The 17,453-nt window shown below is 42.4% G+C and overlaps 2 protein-coding genes across 4 annotated transcripts; both read left to right on the top strand.

The window, feature by feature from the left end:
* The first annotated feature begins 1,440 nt into the window (after window positions 1–1,440).
* Window positions 1,441–4,737, top strand: LOC110504224 (TATA box-binding protein-like 2). Its single transcript, XM_021583035.2, has 7 exons — window positions 1,441–1,802; window positions 2,051–2,394; window positions 2,684–2,771; window positions 2,857–2,948; window positions 3,299–3,466; window positions 4,034–4,128; window positions 4,273–4,737. Exons 1-7 carry the CDS (start codon window positions 1,746–1,748, stop codon window positions 4,347–4,349), a joined length of 921 nt encoding a protein of 306 aa, XP_021438710.1. The 5' UTR covers window positions 1,441–1,745; the 3' UTR covers window positions 4,350–4,737.
* A 341-nt stretch (window positions 4,738–5,078) lies between these two features.
* Window positions 5,079–15,454, top strand: LOC110505798 (beclin 1-associated autophagy-related key regulator). Of its 3 annotated transcripts, none has more exons than XM_021585247.2 (9): window positions 5,079–5,348; window positions 8,180–8,242; window positions 8,369–8,411; window positions 8,549–8,630; window positions 8,876–9,113; window positions 11,852–12,081; window positions 12,329–12,537; window positions 13,475–13,560; window positions 13,643–13,943. In XM_021585247.2, exons 1-9 carry the CDS (start codon window positions 5,326–5,328, stop codon window positions 13,941–13,943), a joined length of 1,275 nt encoding a protein of 424 aa, XP_021440922.1. In that variant the 5' UTR covers window positions 5,079–5,325. The 3 variants fall into 3 exon arrangements, with proteins under 3 accessions (XP_021440922.1, XP_021440920.1, XP_021440921.1); XM_021585245.2 differs by lacking the exon at window positions 5,079–5,348 and adding an exon at window positions 7,048–7,555 and having other exon boundaries at window positions 13,643–15,454; XM_021585246.2 differs by lacking the exon at window positions 5,079–5,348 and adding an exon at window positions 7,412–7,539.
* Window positions 15,455–17,453: the final 1,999 nt, after the last annotated feature.

Here is a 17,453-nt window from a genome sequence, read left to right as displayed (position 1 = left end):
AGGGAGTACAGGAGGGAGCTGAGTACGCACCCTTGTGGGGCCCAGGATCAGCGTAGTGGAGGTGTTGTTTCCTACCTTCACCACCTGAGGGTGGCCCATCAGGAAGTCGAGGACCAAGTTGCACAGGACTAGGTTCAGACCCAGGGCCCCAAGCTTAATGATGAGCTTGGAGGGTAGTATGGTGTTGAATGCTGAGCTATAGTCAAGGAACAGCATTCTTATATAGGTATTCCTCTTGTCCAGATGGGATAGGGCAGTGCGGTGGCGATTGCATCATCTGTGGATCTATTTGAGCGGTAGGCAAATTGAAGTGGGTCTAGGGTGTCAGGTAGGGATATGATCCTTAACTAGCCTCTCAAAGCACTGCATCATGTAATTTAGTTCAGTTACCTTTGCTTTCTTGGGTACATGAACAATGGTAGACATCTTGAAGCAAGTGGGGACAGCACTTGGGCTTTGTTTCATGTAGGCTTACCCTGATGTGACGTTTTGATAACCCTGTCAATCTCTTTCGGATAAGGTGAGTTTTATCAATATATTCGGATCTATTTACTCTCAGATTCGAAAATGCTAATTAGCATCAAAGTAGATATCATGCAAAAGTACAAATCCCCGCAAGTTCCTGCACATCATCTCTAGCTGACACTTTTGCTAACAGGTATTATTAATTACTACATTTAGCTGAAATAGTTAATCCAGAGATTCTTACATTTGCCTCGATTCATCAGTCTTGTCCAGATCATTATGGCATTTGTAGTTCTTTATAATAGCCACATTAGCAGCTAATTAGCATTTCATTTTTGAGGGTCAATTACAGGTGAATATATTGATAAAAGTCACCTTGTTCTAGAGAGATTTACACTTATCAAAATGTCACGACAGGGTAAGTCTACACGAAACACAGCTCTTATTTGACATGTTTCTAAAAATCCCCTATGGGAAAAATTAATGGTGCAAAAATGATTGGAATCATTTCCATGTTTGACTGCTAGGTTTTATGGGTAATATAACTCATATCGTGGGAATCTATTGAGATAGAAGGAACACAATTTATTTAATATTATTGCTTCAGTGGGTAGCTTGCAAAGGATTGTCCAGTTTTACAAATGTCACCTTTTTTAAAGTTTTAACTCACCATGTGCCTCCTGAGGAAAGTCTCTCACACCTTTTCACTGCATCTATATTTTCTGCCATTACATTGCACGTTAAAGCAATTCAGTTTAAAATTATCATATTTGGGAGCCAATTCTGCTAATTCAATATTCTAAACGTCCCAAGGAACATTATTTATAGAAAAAATATATGCAATATTAGACAGTATTTGTGTAGAAATCTTAAAATACAGTAATTCCATATTTGTTTACCTCCTGTACATAGTTGTTTACCTCCTGTGATGCTCATGTATCGGTCTACTTCTACAAAACGATTTCTAAGGTTCATCTCAAGTTGTCTCCCTCTTCTGCTGACAGACTTGAATATTATAATTATATTTTTTTATTTTATTTATCAAAATAGCATGAGAATCAGGTGAGCATCAAAACTTTTAAATCCCTACTGTGGTTCATTATAATATTATCATTCTCAGCGCACAATGTACTGTGGCCTAGTTATCAGAAACAGGCTACTCCTGCAGGGCATAGACATTCACACCTGTAGCCAATTTAGCCGCCTGTCAGTCAATGAACGCCCCCAAGGCTCCCACTTGTTGCTAAAAAAATCCTGCCTCTGTTCCTACATGATCAATCATGGATGAAGATTCAGCATTGGAGAGTTATTTTGATGACCCAATTGGAAATGTACCCGTAAGTAGCCAATGGTCCTGATTGCCAGAGTAAACAGAAAGAAGTCTGAGTATTAGGAAAGAAGTCTGAGTATCTTTCAGTAAAACTAACAAAATTGACCTCAACATTTGATTTTAAATGACTTCAACCAACATGTATTTTATCCTAATTTTCCACTTGGTCTCATTGACAAGTGACACAAGATAAACTGACTAAAGGATGCATCTAATTCCACTCATTATTTTTTTCTTCTCTGGTGTGATTTCTAGGATGCCTCTGGCTTCCTGTTTGAAGGAGACCTGGGCTTGCAGGGCGCCCCTCAGCTCCAGGACCCATCCTTTCTCTCCTCGTTGAGCCAACCAGAGAAGGACATTGGGGAGGATCTGGATCTCAGCTTCCTGCCTGATGACCTGCCAGAGGACACCTGTGGAAATGCTGCAACTAATGCTAACATGACACAAGACCGCGTGTTCGATGGCTACAGGCCTGAGGAGTCTGCTGAGACTGACCCTAACCAGTCGGCCATGACCGGAAGCTCTACCTTCTGTCCCATGACGCCTATGACCCCCATGACTCCAGTGGCTGAGAGTTCTGGAATAATCCCCATGTTACAGTGCGTGATGGATGTTACGATAACCAGGATCCCATCCATTAGTGCAACGTAAACCGTTTACACCAAATGCTCTAAATGGTTTCTGTTTTCTGTTTTGCTATGGTTTGCACTAATTAATATGACCCTAGGAAATGAATTAGTGCACTATACAGGTATTGGCCAGGATAGGCTCAGATTAAAAGTAGTGCACTATAAAGGGAATAGGGTACCATTTCAAAAGGCCTCCTAGTTGTCTTGTCTATATATTGATGAGTGCTAGCAAGTGAGCCCATTTGTTGTTTATGTGCAGGAATATTGTATCTACAGTGAATCTGGCTTGCCCACTGGACCTGAAATCCATCGCTCTTCAAGCCAGAAACGCTGAGTACAACCCCAAGGTAATCAAAGTATGCCCAGCCCAGATAATGTTTAAGTCAATATGGTGGTGTCATGCCATGATGTGGGCATTGTACTCTGTTTCAGCGTTTTGCTGCTGTCATTATGAGAATACGGGAACCTAGGACCACAGCACTCATCTTCAGCTCCGGAAAGATGGTCTGCACAGGAGCCAAGAGGTGAGGAGGGAGAACAGTTCACCACAGACAACATGAACCATAGTCTTGTTCAGTAGAAAATAAAGTGTTAAGAAACAGGGACATATAACCTGAATTTGTCCAATAAAAGCACATGTTTATTTTCTGTTGCAAGATGTTTTGTTACGGTGTGCCCTATTGAACACTGATACTCTGTCATTTACCAGGGCCCACTCTTAGATGATTTACTCTAAATAAATAATTTGCTGTACTGCACCTGTCATTGCTCAAGGATAGGAGAAAGGGGAGGGAGCTCATTTAGCCCTTGTTCCAAAGTGGATAAAGATGATCCCCTCATTCCTCAAGCAACTTTTTGCTGTCTATTCTGCCAGCGAGGAGCAGTCTCGACTGGCTGCCCGCAAGTATGCTCGTGTGGTGCAGAAATTGGGCTTTCCCGCCAAATTCCTGGACTTCAAGATCCAGAACATGGTGGGGAGTTGTGATGTCTGCTTCCCCATTCGGCTGGAGGGTCTGGTGCTGACTCATCAGCAGTTCAGCAGGTACACTCACTGTTACATATTGAGTGTCTGCTCTGTAAAGTACTGACCCCCTTTAGTCATAGAAATTCTGTCCATTATGTTGATTGAATGCTGAAGTTTTAATGTTTTATTAATTCCTTTTTACAGGGGGGGAAAAAAGTTAAACGCTTAGTGTACAGTTAAGAAGAATACTTTGACAATTAAAAGAGCTTGAGGCCTTCCGACCCCATACATGAGCAACAATTTATTTTATTTGACACTATGTATATTAGTGCTGCAGTACTCATGTTTTGTTTTCACTGTGTAAATAAACACCCTTGCACAGAAGTGCTTTTGCGGCTCCACTATCATTTTCTTTTGTAGAGTTTAAGCCCAAATAGGTTTAATTTAAAGGTTTTCATAATAGCCTTATGGCTTACTCTACCCGACACACTGGACCTACTGATTTTCAGAGGATTCCCAGTATTAAATGTTCATAGTCAAATATACTCCAGACCTGAGCAACCTATTCTCCTGTAATCAGAGCCATATATTTAGATATTTCTAAATGGCTCCCTTTAACTAACTGTGTGGTTTTGTGCCCTCTAGTTATGAGCCAGAGCTGTTTCCTGGTTTGATCTACCGTATGGTGAAACCACGTATTGTCTTACTGATCTTTGTGTCTGGAAAAGTGGTTCTGACAGGTATGTATGTTGACAACTGGTGTTTTCTCTGTCTGACTTCCACACACCACCATGCTATGTTGACATTCTTCAGATGCTTGCTTTTTACATTGTAAAGTTTCCACTAACAAAATGCAACCAGATCTTCTGTACATTTTCTTTCAGGGGCTAAGGAACGTGGAGAGATCTATGAAGCCTTTGAGAACATCTACCCCATTCTGAAAGGATTCAGAAAGCAATAAGTAGTTCAATTATAATGCTGATATGGGTGAATAAAATTAATCTACATTTATTTACAAACATGAATATGTAAAAAAAAAAATCATTTTGTGTGTTGGCTATACTTGTGGAAAGTGTGTATGGTGCACTTATGTACTTTTATAATTTTGTAATGGTGGATGGATGAATCTGTAATGTAATATTGACCATCTCAGAGAAATTAATAAAAGCAATGTTTGCATGTAATACATCTAACCCATTCGTAGACGCTAAGCACCTTTAGCGCCTATTGACGATAGTATCACAGGATGTATAAATCTGAAGCATCCGGTTGGCATTTCTACTTGCCACCAAATATGGTGGTGAGTGAATTTTGGCCGACATTCGGCAAATTTTCTCATGGATGTAACTTTATCGCAATACAATTTATGTTCCCAAAACAACAATCTGTTACGAACAGAGTTAAGACATTTTTGTAGACTTTACCCTTTGCCAAAGTTTAAAAATAAAATCCATTGTTTAGAAGGAAGGCACGGGTGAATTGAGTTATTGCACTGGCGCACTTCACAGAGTAGGTGTTCCCTAACGGAAATATGCAAATACACGCTAGAACGAGCCAATGGGATCTTACTAGCTCGTGATTGGCTCTGCCCACCTCCTTGCTTGTTCTGCCAACTATGATTAATTTGCTCCCATTGGAAACGACAGGCTGTGGTAAATCTTGAATTATTTATAAAAATCTTTGACAGCATCTTCTGTAAAGAGCACAAATGCTCGTTCGAACGTTAAAACACATCGCTTGCGGTACGATTTTGGAAACATAAGGAACATATCAGAAATATTTTCTAAATCCAAAAGGTTCACCTTTATAGGGTTAGGGTTCCCACGTGGCCATATTACAGCGCTTATTTACAGGCAGCCACCTGTGCTAATTAGATATCTAGTGTGCTCCGAACACCTGCGTAAGCGTAATTCGTCAACTGGATACACACACAGCATATGGATCTGTTCAAACTACTGCAGTAAGTGCATCTTTTTTTTGTGTGAAAACCTTTCTCGTTGATATTAAAGGGGAATATCCGCATGTTCAAAAAGTTTTGCAAGTGATGATTACTAACATTAAGACAGCATTGGAATTGTAGTCAACTGTGTGTGGAGATAACTACAGGGTTTTCTAGAGCTAGTAATACTAAAACATGCTTGTTTTCATATCAGAGTGTACATTACAGGTGTGAGTTACACTGATCCCATCCACGTGTAATGTAAAGTAACCATCTCCTTACAGCAGGTATACGCAACTGACAAGCCCGCCACCCCTCATTTGAAGGCCCTCAGATAAATTTCCAATTTACTGTTGCAAGTTGGGGTCTAAACTTACTGTTGCAGGAGAAAATATTAGAATAAACAAGGTGAAATTCAATGTGCTCCTGCATTGTCCCACCCGCCAACCCCTCTGTACTCTACTGCTACTCTCTGTTCATCATATGCATAGTCACTTTAACCATATCTACATGTACATACTACCTCAATAAGCCTGACTAACAGGTGTCTGTATTTGGCCTTGCTACTGTTATTTTCAAAAGTATTTTTACTGTTTATTTCTTTACTTACCCACCCACACCTTTTTTTTCGCACTATTGGTTAGAGCCTGTAAGTAAGCATTTCACTGTAAGGTCTACCTGTTGTGTTCGGCGCACGTGACAAACTTTGATTCGGCATCAGCAGTTTGTCACTCAATTAGCCCATGTCAGCTAAAATGATTTAGATTGGTAAATTAGTCTAGAGGCCAGCTTTCTAAATGTAGTAATCATGACTGAATTACAGGCTGTGGGGTCCCATTGACGTTAGTCTCTCACAAAGATGTCATTAAAACCTGCAAATATTCCTCTCTGCCTCATGGCAAAATTAGTAGAATTGCATGAAATTAGTTATAACATCGCTAAATCTCCTCCCCTTGTCAAAGTGTCAAATTACAGCAAACTTGCTTTAAAACGGCAACATTTTCTTTCCACCCCATGGCAAAAATGCATAATGTAACATTGCACAAAACAGACAGTAGCTGCAGTATGAAAATGGGCTGAAACTGCTTCTCCAATAGAAATCCCCGATCACACTTTTAGACGTTGTGATTGCGACGTTGGCTTGCTAAACCAAAGCTTCTTTAAAAAATGTATAACTAAACCTCTCTAAAAATCGAATTGTTCTATCTGTGGCTAAAACTCATGCCTATATTCACGTCATCGTGTCTGACGGTCGACTCGCACCGAACTGCGCATATGCGGCCCGTCAAAATCAAAGGCACCCCTTCGATCTAAAGTCGTTTTTGACGAAAACGTGCGTCTGTCACTCACGAGGTTAGAGTAATAGCAAGTTTAAAGTAATTGAACATTGGCTCGAATCTAGGTTTCACTTCTCTCATTTACTTCCCAAACCCCGGACTGGCCTGCTTGGTCTGTTTCGCAAGCGTTCCCAGAAGTCTCGCGATGTTGCGCCTCTTGGGTTTAGAAACTGGTAAAAAAAATTGGGTGGCTGCTAAAATGTTTTGCTCGCAATTTGGTGAGGAGTTGTGCCTCCTACCACAATCAAAGTTGTCTATCCCTGCCATACAGCAAATATTATATCCATCTGTAGCATAGACCATATAAAACCAAAGATTAGCTACATTCAAAAGTAAACAGATCTGTGCATAGACTCAGATTATACGTGTGGTCACGTGACCATACGTACATAAACAAACCATGTCACGCAGAAAAACAGTGACACAGTTTGCTAGCTAACGTTAGCTAATAGCCGCCTTTGCCAAATAACCGAAAATGAAGACTGCATACCCTTAACGTTTACAAGAAGCAACGAAGAGTGTCAGACAGTATACCAGTAGTTATGTAGGTGGTTAGCCAGAGTAGCAGTCATTTTGCTAGGTAAGCTAGCGCTTGAACGGCAGTTCCATGGCATCCTCAGCGGGAAGCGAAGTCCGAGCCCTCGGCCCTAGCGAAGGGACTTTGGGAGCACTGCCCGGTGCTCGGCCACCACTTCGCTCGCACCACCTACACACCACAACCACCGCAGGTTCCCCTGGATCACTGATGGTGGAGTCAGTGGACGACGCGGAGGGTCTGTATGTCGCAGTGGAGAGATGTCCTCTCTGCAACACCGCCAGGCGCAGGCTGACTTGTGCCCGATGCATCCAGGCAGGGGATTTCGTGTACTTCGACGGTAGAAACCCCGAACTGTGCGTGTTAACATTTTAACTAACTTCATAACACGGCTCTAAGTAATGGCACTGATGACGACTTATGCGGCATCATCAGCAAAGATTAATTTTAGTACTCAACAATCGAACAAACATGATAGCTGGCTAGCTTTATTTACAAGAAGCTAGCATTGCCATAAACAAAACGTTAGCTCTTAACACCAGGTCGTTGTTAGTTGGCTAGCTAGCAAGGTAGTTTGTTTACAAGGAACCATGGAACGTTACACCCAGTCGGGCTGTTTGGGGAACATAACACGTAGCTAACGTAGTGAAACTAAAAATAACTGTCATGACACGTGGTGTCACGGCTCTTTGTTAGTGAAGTCGTGAAGGGTCATTGGCCTAATATTTTACTTACATTGGCATGTTCTATCATGTTTTTGTGAGTTTCCAGAATTCAATGACTAGCTAGTAGTCTAATGGCAGTTAGTGTAGTTTTTCTATAGTTAAATGAATCTCAACTTGTTTTTGTGAAGTAGCTAGTTCTAAGCCACTCTCTCGCTCAATTCCTGTGCTTGGAGCATGTTGGGGGCACTTCACTCATTCTGCTTAGCTGCATTTAGAGAAAACATGTACATGACTTTTAAATATATTTTTTTATAGATACACTGAAAAATTGATAAGACTTAAAATGCTGACGGAGAAGAAAGATCTTCTTGAACAGAGGTAAAAAAAAAAAATGACTATGTTGAATAATATCTTACTACTTTGCTCTTTGTTTTCAATCATTTCTGCATACAGGAATGTTTCATCATTATATTAATCATATGAATAAATCTACACTTTTCCCAGGGTCATTACTGCCATGGATAAGAAGGTCCAGGCAGATCAGCTGGTAAGCTAAGTTATGACAACACACAAGAACATGATCAACTTAATTTACTTTGCCCTAAGCGATGTAGCCTCTGTGTGTTTCTATGTTTCAATATCCTGCCTATTCTTTTCAAATGTTATGTGTTCGGTTTCATTCAGAAATGGAAGATGATGTCATGCAAGATGAAGATTGAGCAGCTGAAGGAGGCCATTGGCTGTGGGAATGAAGAGGTGAAGAGTGGTGAGTTACATGGCCCCAACGGACATTCAAATCAGTGACAAATGACCCTGGGTGTTTACATTTTAATGTATTGTCCTTATACTTTCTGCGTAATGTCTTTATGAAACCTGACATTTGAAATAGTGGAAGACATTGGATGCTTCCCAAATGGCATTATATTCCATATATAGTCCACAACTTTTCCCATTTGGGATGCGTCCATTAAACATATTAATCAACATAGTATCCGTCCATCTCACCCGCAGGTAAGGACCTGCTGCTTCGCTCCCAGGAGGAGAGCCAGAGGCTGCAGCGGCGGGCCAGCCGCCACCAGGAGAAGAGGGACAAGATCGAGAGACACAACCAGCGGCTGGGAGAACTGCTGGAGAAGAAGGGCAAGGAGTTGCAGGGTCGTCTGGATCACCTGGCTGAGGTCCGCAAGGGACACATCCTGGAGCTCACTGCTCACATCTTCCCAACACAGGAGGAGAAGCAGGGCAGCAGGTCCGTGACACTGTACCTCATGCAGCAGGGCTATATATGTATCGTTGCATCCAAATATATTTCATAAAGATTCCCTATTTTTTCAAATAAGCTGAAAAATAATAGTCGCCTATTGGATTTTCAACGTTGCAGATCCAATTTTATTTTTGTATACTTAAGTTTACAAATTTAATTGAAAAAATGAAGACACATGCTTGGACAAAATGATCGGCACCTGAAGCTAGTACTTGGTTGTCCACAGCCTTTGGCCAAGAACTGCAGACACACTTCTTGTAGCCATCCCATGAGCTTGCTACACCTTCCTACTGGCAAACTGCTCTAATTATTCAATGTTTGAGGAGTGCCCTCCACCAACTGCTGGGTGAATACAATACCCTGACATAATCCTTTGAGGATTGAGAATTCTGACCTCTGTTAAAGTGCTCACAATCTCAGAGGACCTGAGGAGGGGTTAGAGATCAGGGGTCAGGAGAAGGTTGTGAGGGAGTGGGAAGTGGTAAAGGAAGCGATCCCGTGATTCCTCATCAGTATCAGCAACATGGTTTCCCTTACTCCCCAAAAATAAATGTGCATATGGTGACACACAGACACACACAGCCCTAAGAAGAAAGGAAGTGCACAGAAGTCAAGTCAGTTCTCCTCCCATTGCCTGTACCACTACTCCTCAGAGACCTCCCTGGGTTTCTTATAAACTCAGCAAAGAAACGTCCCTTTTAGAGGACCCTGTCTTTGAAAGATAATTTGTAAAAATCCAAATAACTTCACAGATCTTCATTGTAAAGGGTCTCCCATGCTTGTTCAATGAACCATAAACAATGAATGAACCATAAACAATGAATGAACATGCACCTGTGGAACGGTCGTTAAGACACTAACAGCTTACAGACGGTAGGCAATTAAGGTCACAGTTATTCAAACTTAGGACACTAAAGAGGCCTTTCAACTGACTCTGAAAACACCAAAAGAAAGATGCCCAGGGTCCCTGCTCATCTGCGTGAACGTGCCTTAGGCATGCTGCAAGGAGGCATGAGGACTGCAGATGTGGCCAGGGCAATAAATTGCAATGTCCGTACTGTGAGACACCTAAGGCAGGGAGACAGGACGGAGAGCTGATCGTCCTCACAGTGGCAGACCACGTGTAACAACATCTGCATAGGATCGGTACATCCAAACATCACACCTGTGGGACAGGTACAGGATGGCAACAACAACTGCCCGAGTTATACCAGGACCACACAATCCCTCCATCGGTGCTCAGACTGTCCGCAATAGGCTGAGAGAGGCTGGACTGAGGGCTTGTAGGCCTGTTGTAAGGCAGGTCCTCACCAGACATCACCGGCAACAACGTCGCCTACAGGCACAAACCCACCGTCGCTGGACCAGACAAGACTGGCAGAAAGTGCTCTTCACTGACTTTGTCTCACCAGGGGTGATGGTCGGATTTGCGTTTATTGTTGAAGGAATGAGCGTTACACCGAGGCCTGTACTCTGGAGTGGGATCGAGATGGAAGGTCATGGTCTGGGGCGGTGTGTCACAATATCGTCGGACTGAGCTAGTTGTCATTGCAGGCAATCTCAACCCTGTGCGTTACAGTGGAGACATTCTCCTCCCTCATGTGGTGCCCTTCCTGCAGGCTCATCCTGACATGACCCTCCAGCATGACAATGCCACCAGCCATACTGCTCGTTCTGTGCGTGATTTCCTGCAAGACAGGAATGTCAGTGTTCTGCCATGGCTAGTGAAGAGCCCATTGAGCATGTCTGGGACCTGTTAGATTGGAGGGTGCGAGCTAGGGCCATTCCACACACACACACACACAGAAATATCCAGGAACTTGCAGGTGCCTTGGTGGAAGAGTGGGGTAATGTCTCACAGCAAGAACTGGCAAATCTGGTGCAGTCCATGAGGAGATGCACTGCAGTACTTAATGGTGGCCACACCAGATACTGACTTTCGATTCCCCCCCCCCCCCCCCTTGTTCAGGGACACATTATTTAAGATCTGTTAGTCACAAGTCTGTGGAACTTCTTCAGTTTGTCTCAGTTGTTGAATCTTGTTATGTTTCATACAAATATTTACACGTTAAGTTTGCTGAAATTAACGCAGTTGACAGTGAGGATGTTTTTTTGTTGCTGAGTTTAGTTTATATACTGTATATGTATATACTGAGTTTAGTTTATATACTGAGTTTAGTTTATATACTGAGTTTAGTTTATATACTGTATATGTATATACTGAGTTTAGTTTATATACTGAGTTTAGTTTATACTGAGTTTAGTTTATATACTGTATATGTATATACTGAGTTTAGTTTATATACTGTATATGTATATACTGAGTTTAGTTTATATACTGAGTTTAGTTTATATACTGTATATGTATATACTGAGTTTAGTTTATACTGAGTTTAGTTTATATACTGTATATGTATATACTGAGTTTAGTTTATATACTGAGTTTAGTTTATATACTGTATATGTATATACTGAGTTTAGTTTATACTGAGTTTAGTTTATATACTGTATATGTATATACTGAGTTTAGTTTATATACTGTATTACTCCAGGGCTGGCCGGAATGTGACTCGGGGATTTTAGTTTTTTTTCAAGGACAGGATAAATAGTCTGTCCAGGGATTTGATGTTTTAACAATAGACATCAAGTATAGGCCTATAGGCCCTCTCAACTACTTGTTGAAGAGTTTTAGAGATGTTCCTCTCTGTTCCTCTGTCTCTCAGGGACCCAGCAGACATGTTGTCAGAGTGTGACCTGGCTCTGACCTCCAGCACGGTGAGTGAGCTGGCTGAGGCGCGTCGCACCACCTACCTGTCAGGGCGCTGGATCTGGGATGACCAGAATGGCGAAACCAGCATTAGCATCACCGGACCCAGGGTCACGCTGCCTAGCAACGGGGACTGCTCCCCCTATTACAGCTGGGTGGAAGACAAGAGCACCAATGAGGGGCCAGGTAGGACTTTTTAGTAAAATACGTTGTATGTAATGATTACGTTTGCCATTTAGTGCACGCTTTTATTCAAAGTGACGTACAGTTAGTGCTAATATTTTAGTATACTTTTGTAGCGCCACACACTTACCAAAATAAGAAACTACTAGCTGATTGAGAGGAACATCTTGTCCTTGGAGATGAACGATTGACAATATTTACTTGTACTGAGCCAAGGCTATTTGTGATCATTAAGAGCTTTCATTTCCAGAGCTGGACCACATCAACCCAGCCCACACCATCAGTGCAGCTCTCTGCTATGCTACCCAGCTCATCAACATCCTCTCTCATATCCTGGATGTCAATCTACCCAAGAAGTTGTGCAACAGTGAGTTCTGTGGTGACAGCCTGAGCAGGTACAGGTTCACCCGTGCTGTCACCAAGCTCAACACCAACATCCTTCACCTCTGCTTCTCACAGGTACTACAGAGCATGGTTCCTCTTAAGTTTTTTCCCCTTGCCGTTCTGCTGCTCTTCTGAGTTCTAAGCAGTGTTTGGGATAGTTCACCCAAATTTACAAAATGACACATTTGGTTTCCTTACCTTGTCCATAGTGCTTGCACAGTATGACAGAAATCCATGCTTTGGTTTATTTTCCCTGGCATGGTGTCTACATGCTAAAGTTTTAGCATTCGTGGCACAAATCCCATTCAAGTCATGGGACCGATATTAGCATTTTTTGCTCATGTCCAAACAATCCCAAAGTATGTAAAAAAAAAATGTTTAAATGTAAAAAATGATTGAAACTTTACAAAGTCAATTAGATGTTTTCAACGTGTGAAAAATGTAAATATCGGTCCTGTGACTTGAATGGGATTTGTGCCACAAATGCTAAAATGTCAAAATAGAGGTAAGATGGGTATTGATTTTGAGACACGCGTTTGATTTCATTATACCTTTTTATACACGCATACATAGTGTGGAATTCCAGTTCTTATTTAGATTTCTCACAAAAACAAGCGCATCTCTGTGAAATGAGTGTACTGCAATCTTTTTACATTTAACTCAGTTTGAGTTCATTTGGCTTTTTGCGATCCGCGGAAACAACTTTGCAGACGACCACCACAGCCATGTAAAATCCTTCAAGTTGCTGCGAGAAAGCACACCGCTATGTCAATAGAGCTCGGCGCTTATTAGCAGATGTATTAGGCCACGAAATCCAACTTTTGGGATATAATGGTAATGATATGTTATAGAAAGACCCTACTGAACCATTCAGAACATGAATCATATTTGTCTTTGTACAATGTATTTTATGACAAGGAAGTGAGATTACATCACCAATGTACGTTTTCAGCCACTCTGGGCCGAGTGGGTGGACACCCTGCACTTACCAGTTTTGTGTATTCTCCTGCAGCATGTTGAGAGTGAGCTGCTGCACCCTCACCACACCCTGAGGAACATCATGTTCCTGGTCTCTCCCGACAACAAGAACCTGGGCAGGTAAGAAAATCCCTGGTCAAAAGTTGTGCATTCTATTTTGAATAGGGTGCCATTTAGGACGCAATCTCCTCCCTCTGTGCAGGACGGGTCCATACGAGGTGACTGCAGACCTGGAGGACTCCATGGAGTTTGTGGAGCCGGAGGCGGCCGGCCCTGCGGAGGAGAGCGGAGACGAGATGGTGACGGACGAGGAGACAGACCTGGGGACAGACTGGGAGACGGTCCCCAGCCCACGTTTCTGTGACATCCCCTCCCAGCCCATGGATCTGTCCCAGAGCATGGCCATGCAGGTGTCTCAGCCTGTGGGCCAGGCCGGGGGCATGATCTCCTCAGCAGCTGCCTCCGTCACCTCCTGGTTCCGGGCCTACACCGGCCAGCGCTAAGGGAGAAACCTGGAGGCTCACTGGCCAGGGTTGTATTCATTAGTGCAAAAATATATATAAATTAACATTTTGTAATGTAGAATAAAAACTAGGGTTTCTTATTGGACAAGTTCATTTAGTCCCTCCTTGTTTTAGTCCATTTGGTTTCTAATGAATACACCCCAGGACAGGCTGGACTGATGGAGCTATACAGAATACCACATACCCAAACAGAGTTCTGCTCCATTCTCTGCCTGTAGTCAACTCCTGCCCTGCTCTGCAACCACCAAGAAGGGATATTTTGTTTTTACTAGAAAAGTTGTCATTGAAATAGCAGCAGTGATTCTTCTGGTGAAAATGTTTATAGTGAGAAAGACTGACTTTTGGGGAGGTTGTTGTTCAATGAGTAGTCTCTCTCGCGAAGACTTTGGGTGCTCTGCTCTCCATCCCAGTGATTGTGAGAAGACTATTCAAAAGAGACTGGACCGGCAGTTGCATTAACTTATGTTGATTGAAAATGTCAAGACTAAGGAATGCCACAGCATTGCACTGGATATGAGACATACAAATGTGGCTTCATTCTATCCTGTTATTTTCCTCCTGAGATCTGGACTGTCCTGTGTACCCATCCTTATTGTCAGTTCTTAATGTTTATTTTTTGGGGGTGAAAAGTAGTGCATTACACTGAGTGGCGCAGCATCTCAGTGCTAGAGGTGTCACTACAGACCCTGGTTTGCTTCCAGGCGCTGCCCTATGAGACTCCCAATTGGCCCAGAGTAGGCCGTCATTGTAAACAAGAATTTGTTCTTAACTGATTTGCCTGGTTAAAGGTTAAATAAATCAAAACATAGCGAATTAGAGTGCCATTTGGGATGCAGTTGATGACCTTCATGCTGCATTACTACAAAATGGTTCATGTAAGGATTGTTTGAATACTGACAAATGCCAAACAAGGGTCATGACCTTAGTGTTCTTCTCAGAATTATGCCACTTTGTTTTACTTCAATTGCTGTTTACTTACTGGTCAGGTTTGTGTGATGGAAGCAGAATGGGACAAAGAACCCCACTGAAGCTGTACAACTTTGTACTTTTTCTGGGGTGACCTAGTGTTATCTTGTTTTCCTTTTTTTTTTATTTAGGGCTCTATTCAATCCATTTAGTGGAAATTTGGCACCACAGCCCAACATAAATGTTAAAGTCAATGTTCTAGCATTGGCGGAGACTACATTCATGGTAAATGCTGCATATGTTGGCTCATTCAGAAATTACTTTTAAATCATTTATATTGTGAACTCTGTATCGCTGCATTTGATATGGTTTGAATGGAGCCCTTAATCTTTTTATAGTAACGTGGGTGCCTGAACTGTTTGTGTGGGTCTGTTCTACTACAGGTATGACATATAGGTGGCATAAATGAGAAGGATATAAAGGGACACATCTTTGGCTTACTTCATTTGTACACTGAACAAAAATAAATGCAACATGTAATGTGTTGGTTTCATGAGTTGAAATAAAAGATCCCAGAAATGTTACATATGAACAAAAAGCTTATTTCTCTCAAATGTTATGCACAAATCTGTTTACATCCCTGTTAGTGAGCATTTCTCCTTTGCCAAGATAATCCATTGACAGGGGTGGTATATTTAACAGAATGACATTACACAGGTGCACCTTCTGCTGGGTACAATAAAAGGCCACTAAAATGTGCAGTTTTGTCACGACACAATGCCACAGATGTCTCAAGTTGAGGGTGCATGCAATTACAAATTGAATGTTCATTTCTCTACCATAAGCCGCCTCCATTGTTTTAGAGAATTTGGCAGTACGTCCATCCGGCCTCACAACCGAAGACGACGTGTATGGCGTCATGTGGGTTTGCTGATGTCAACAGAGTGCCCCTGTAGACAATTCCTGGAAACTGAAAATGTCCCAGTTTTTCTATGGCCTGCATACTCACCTCACCCATTGAGCATGTTCAGGCTCGACGTGTACGATATTGTGTTCCAGTTCCTACCAATATAAAGCAACTTTGCGCAGCTTTTGTAGAAGAGTGGGACTACATTCTACATGCCACAATAAACAGCCTAATCATCTTGATTCTAAGGAGATGTCACGTTGCATGAGGGAAATGGTCACCAGATACTGCCTTTTTCTAATCCACGCCCCTACCTATTTTTAAGGTATCTGTGACCAACATATGCATATCTATATTCCCAGTCATGTGAAATCCATAGATTAGGGCCTAATTTATTTATTTAAATTGACCAATTTCCTTATAACACAGTAAAATCTTTGAGATTGTTTCATGTTGCATTTATATTTTTGATCAGTATAGAACCTGATCGCTGTGTTCTACTACTGCCTGTTCTCTCCTTTAGATGTCCATCCGTCTGTAAATGCATGTCTTAAGCGTTTGCTTTATTTTGTCTTTGGGGCTTGTGGAACATAATTTGGAAATCAACCGTAATACAGATTATGCATTTATGCAAAACGTCACAATAAGCACCATTTCCCTAGACAACTTGAATGAAGATCTCTAATGACCAATCACCACATCCTCATCGGCAGACTCGACAGCCTTGGTTTCTCAAATGATTGCCTCGCCTGGTTCACCAACTACTTCTCTGATAGAGTTGTGTGTCAAATCGGGGTAGGGTTTGTTGGGTTTGTTGTCCGGGCCTCTGATAGTCTCTATGGGGGTGCCACAGGGTTCAATTCTTGGACCATCTCTCTTCTCTGTTTACATCAATGATGTCGCTCTTGCTGCTGGTGAGTCTCTGATCCACCTGTACGCAGACGACACCATTCTTTATACTTCTGGCCCTTCTTTGGACACTGTGTTAACCCTCCAGGCAGGCTTCAATGCCATTCAACTCTCCTTCCGTGGCCTCCAATTGCTCTTAAATACAAGTAAAACTAAATGCATGCTCTTCAACCGATCGCTGCCTGCACCTGCCCGCCTGTCCAACATCACTACTCTGGACGGCTCTGACTTAGAATATGTGGACAACTACAAATACCTAGGTGTTTGGTTAGACTGTAAACTCTCCTTCCAGACTCACCAATCCAAAGTTAAATCTATAATTGGCTTCCTATTTCGCAACAAAGCATCCTTCACTCATGCTGCCAAACATACCCTTGTAAAACTGACCATCCTACCAATCCTCGACTTCGGCGATGTCATTTACAAAATAGCCTCCAATACCCTACTCAATAAATTGGATGCAGACTATCACGGTGCCATCCGTTTTGTCACCAAAGCCCCATATACTACCCACCACTGTGGCCTGTACACTCTCGTTGGCTGGCCCTCGCTTCATACTCGTCGCCAAACCCACTGGCTCTAGAGCATCTACAAGACCCTGCTAGGTAAAGTCCCCCCTTATCTCAGCACGCTGGTCACCATAGCAGCTGTAGCACGCGCTCCAGCAGTAAAATCTCTCTGGTCACCCCCAAAACCAATTCTTCCTTTGGCCGCCTCTCCTTCCAGTTGTCTGCTGCCAATGACTGGAACGAACGACAAAAATCTCT

The sequence above is a fragment of the Oncorhynchus mykiss genome, chromosome 25, assembly GCF_013265735.2.
Source record: "Oncorhynchus mykiss isolate Arlee chromosome 25, USDA_OmykA_1.1, whole genome shotgun sequence".
Lineage (NCBI taxonomy): Eukaryota > Metazoa > Chordata > Actinopteri > Salmoniformes > Salmonidae > Oncorhynchus > Oncorhynchus mykiss.
The sequence above is the reverse complement of the archived record's forward strand: the minus strand, read 5'-3'. Positions and strand labels throughout refer to the sequence as shown.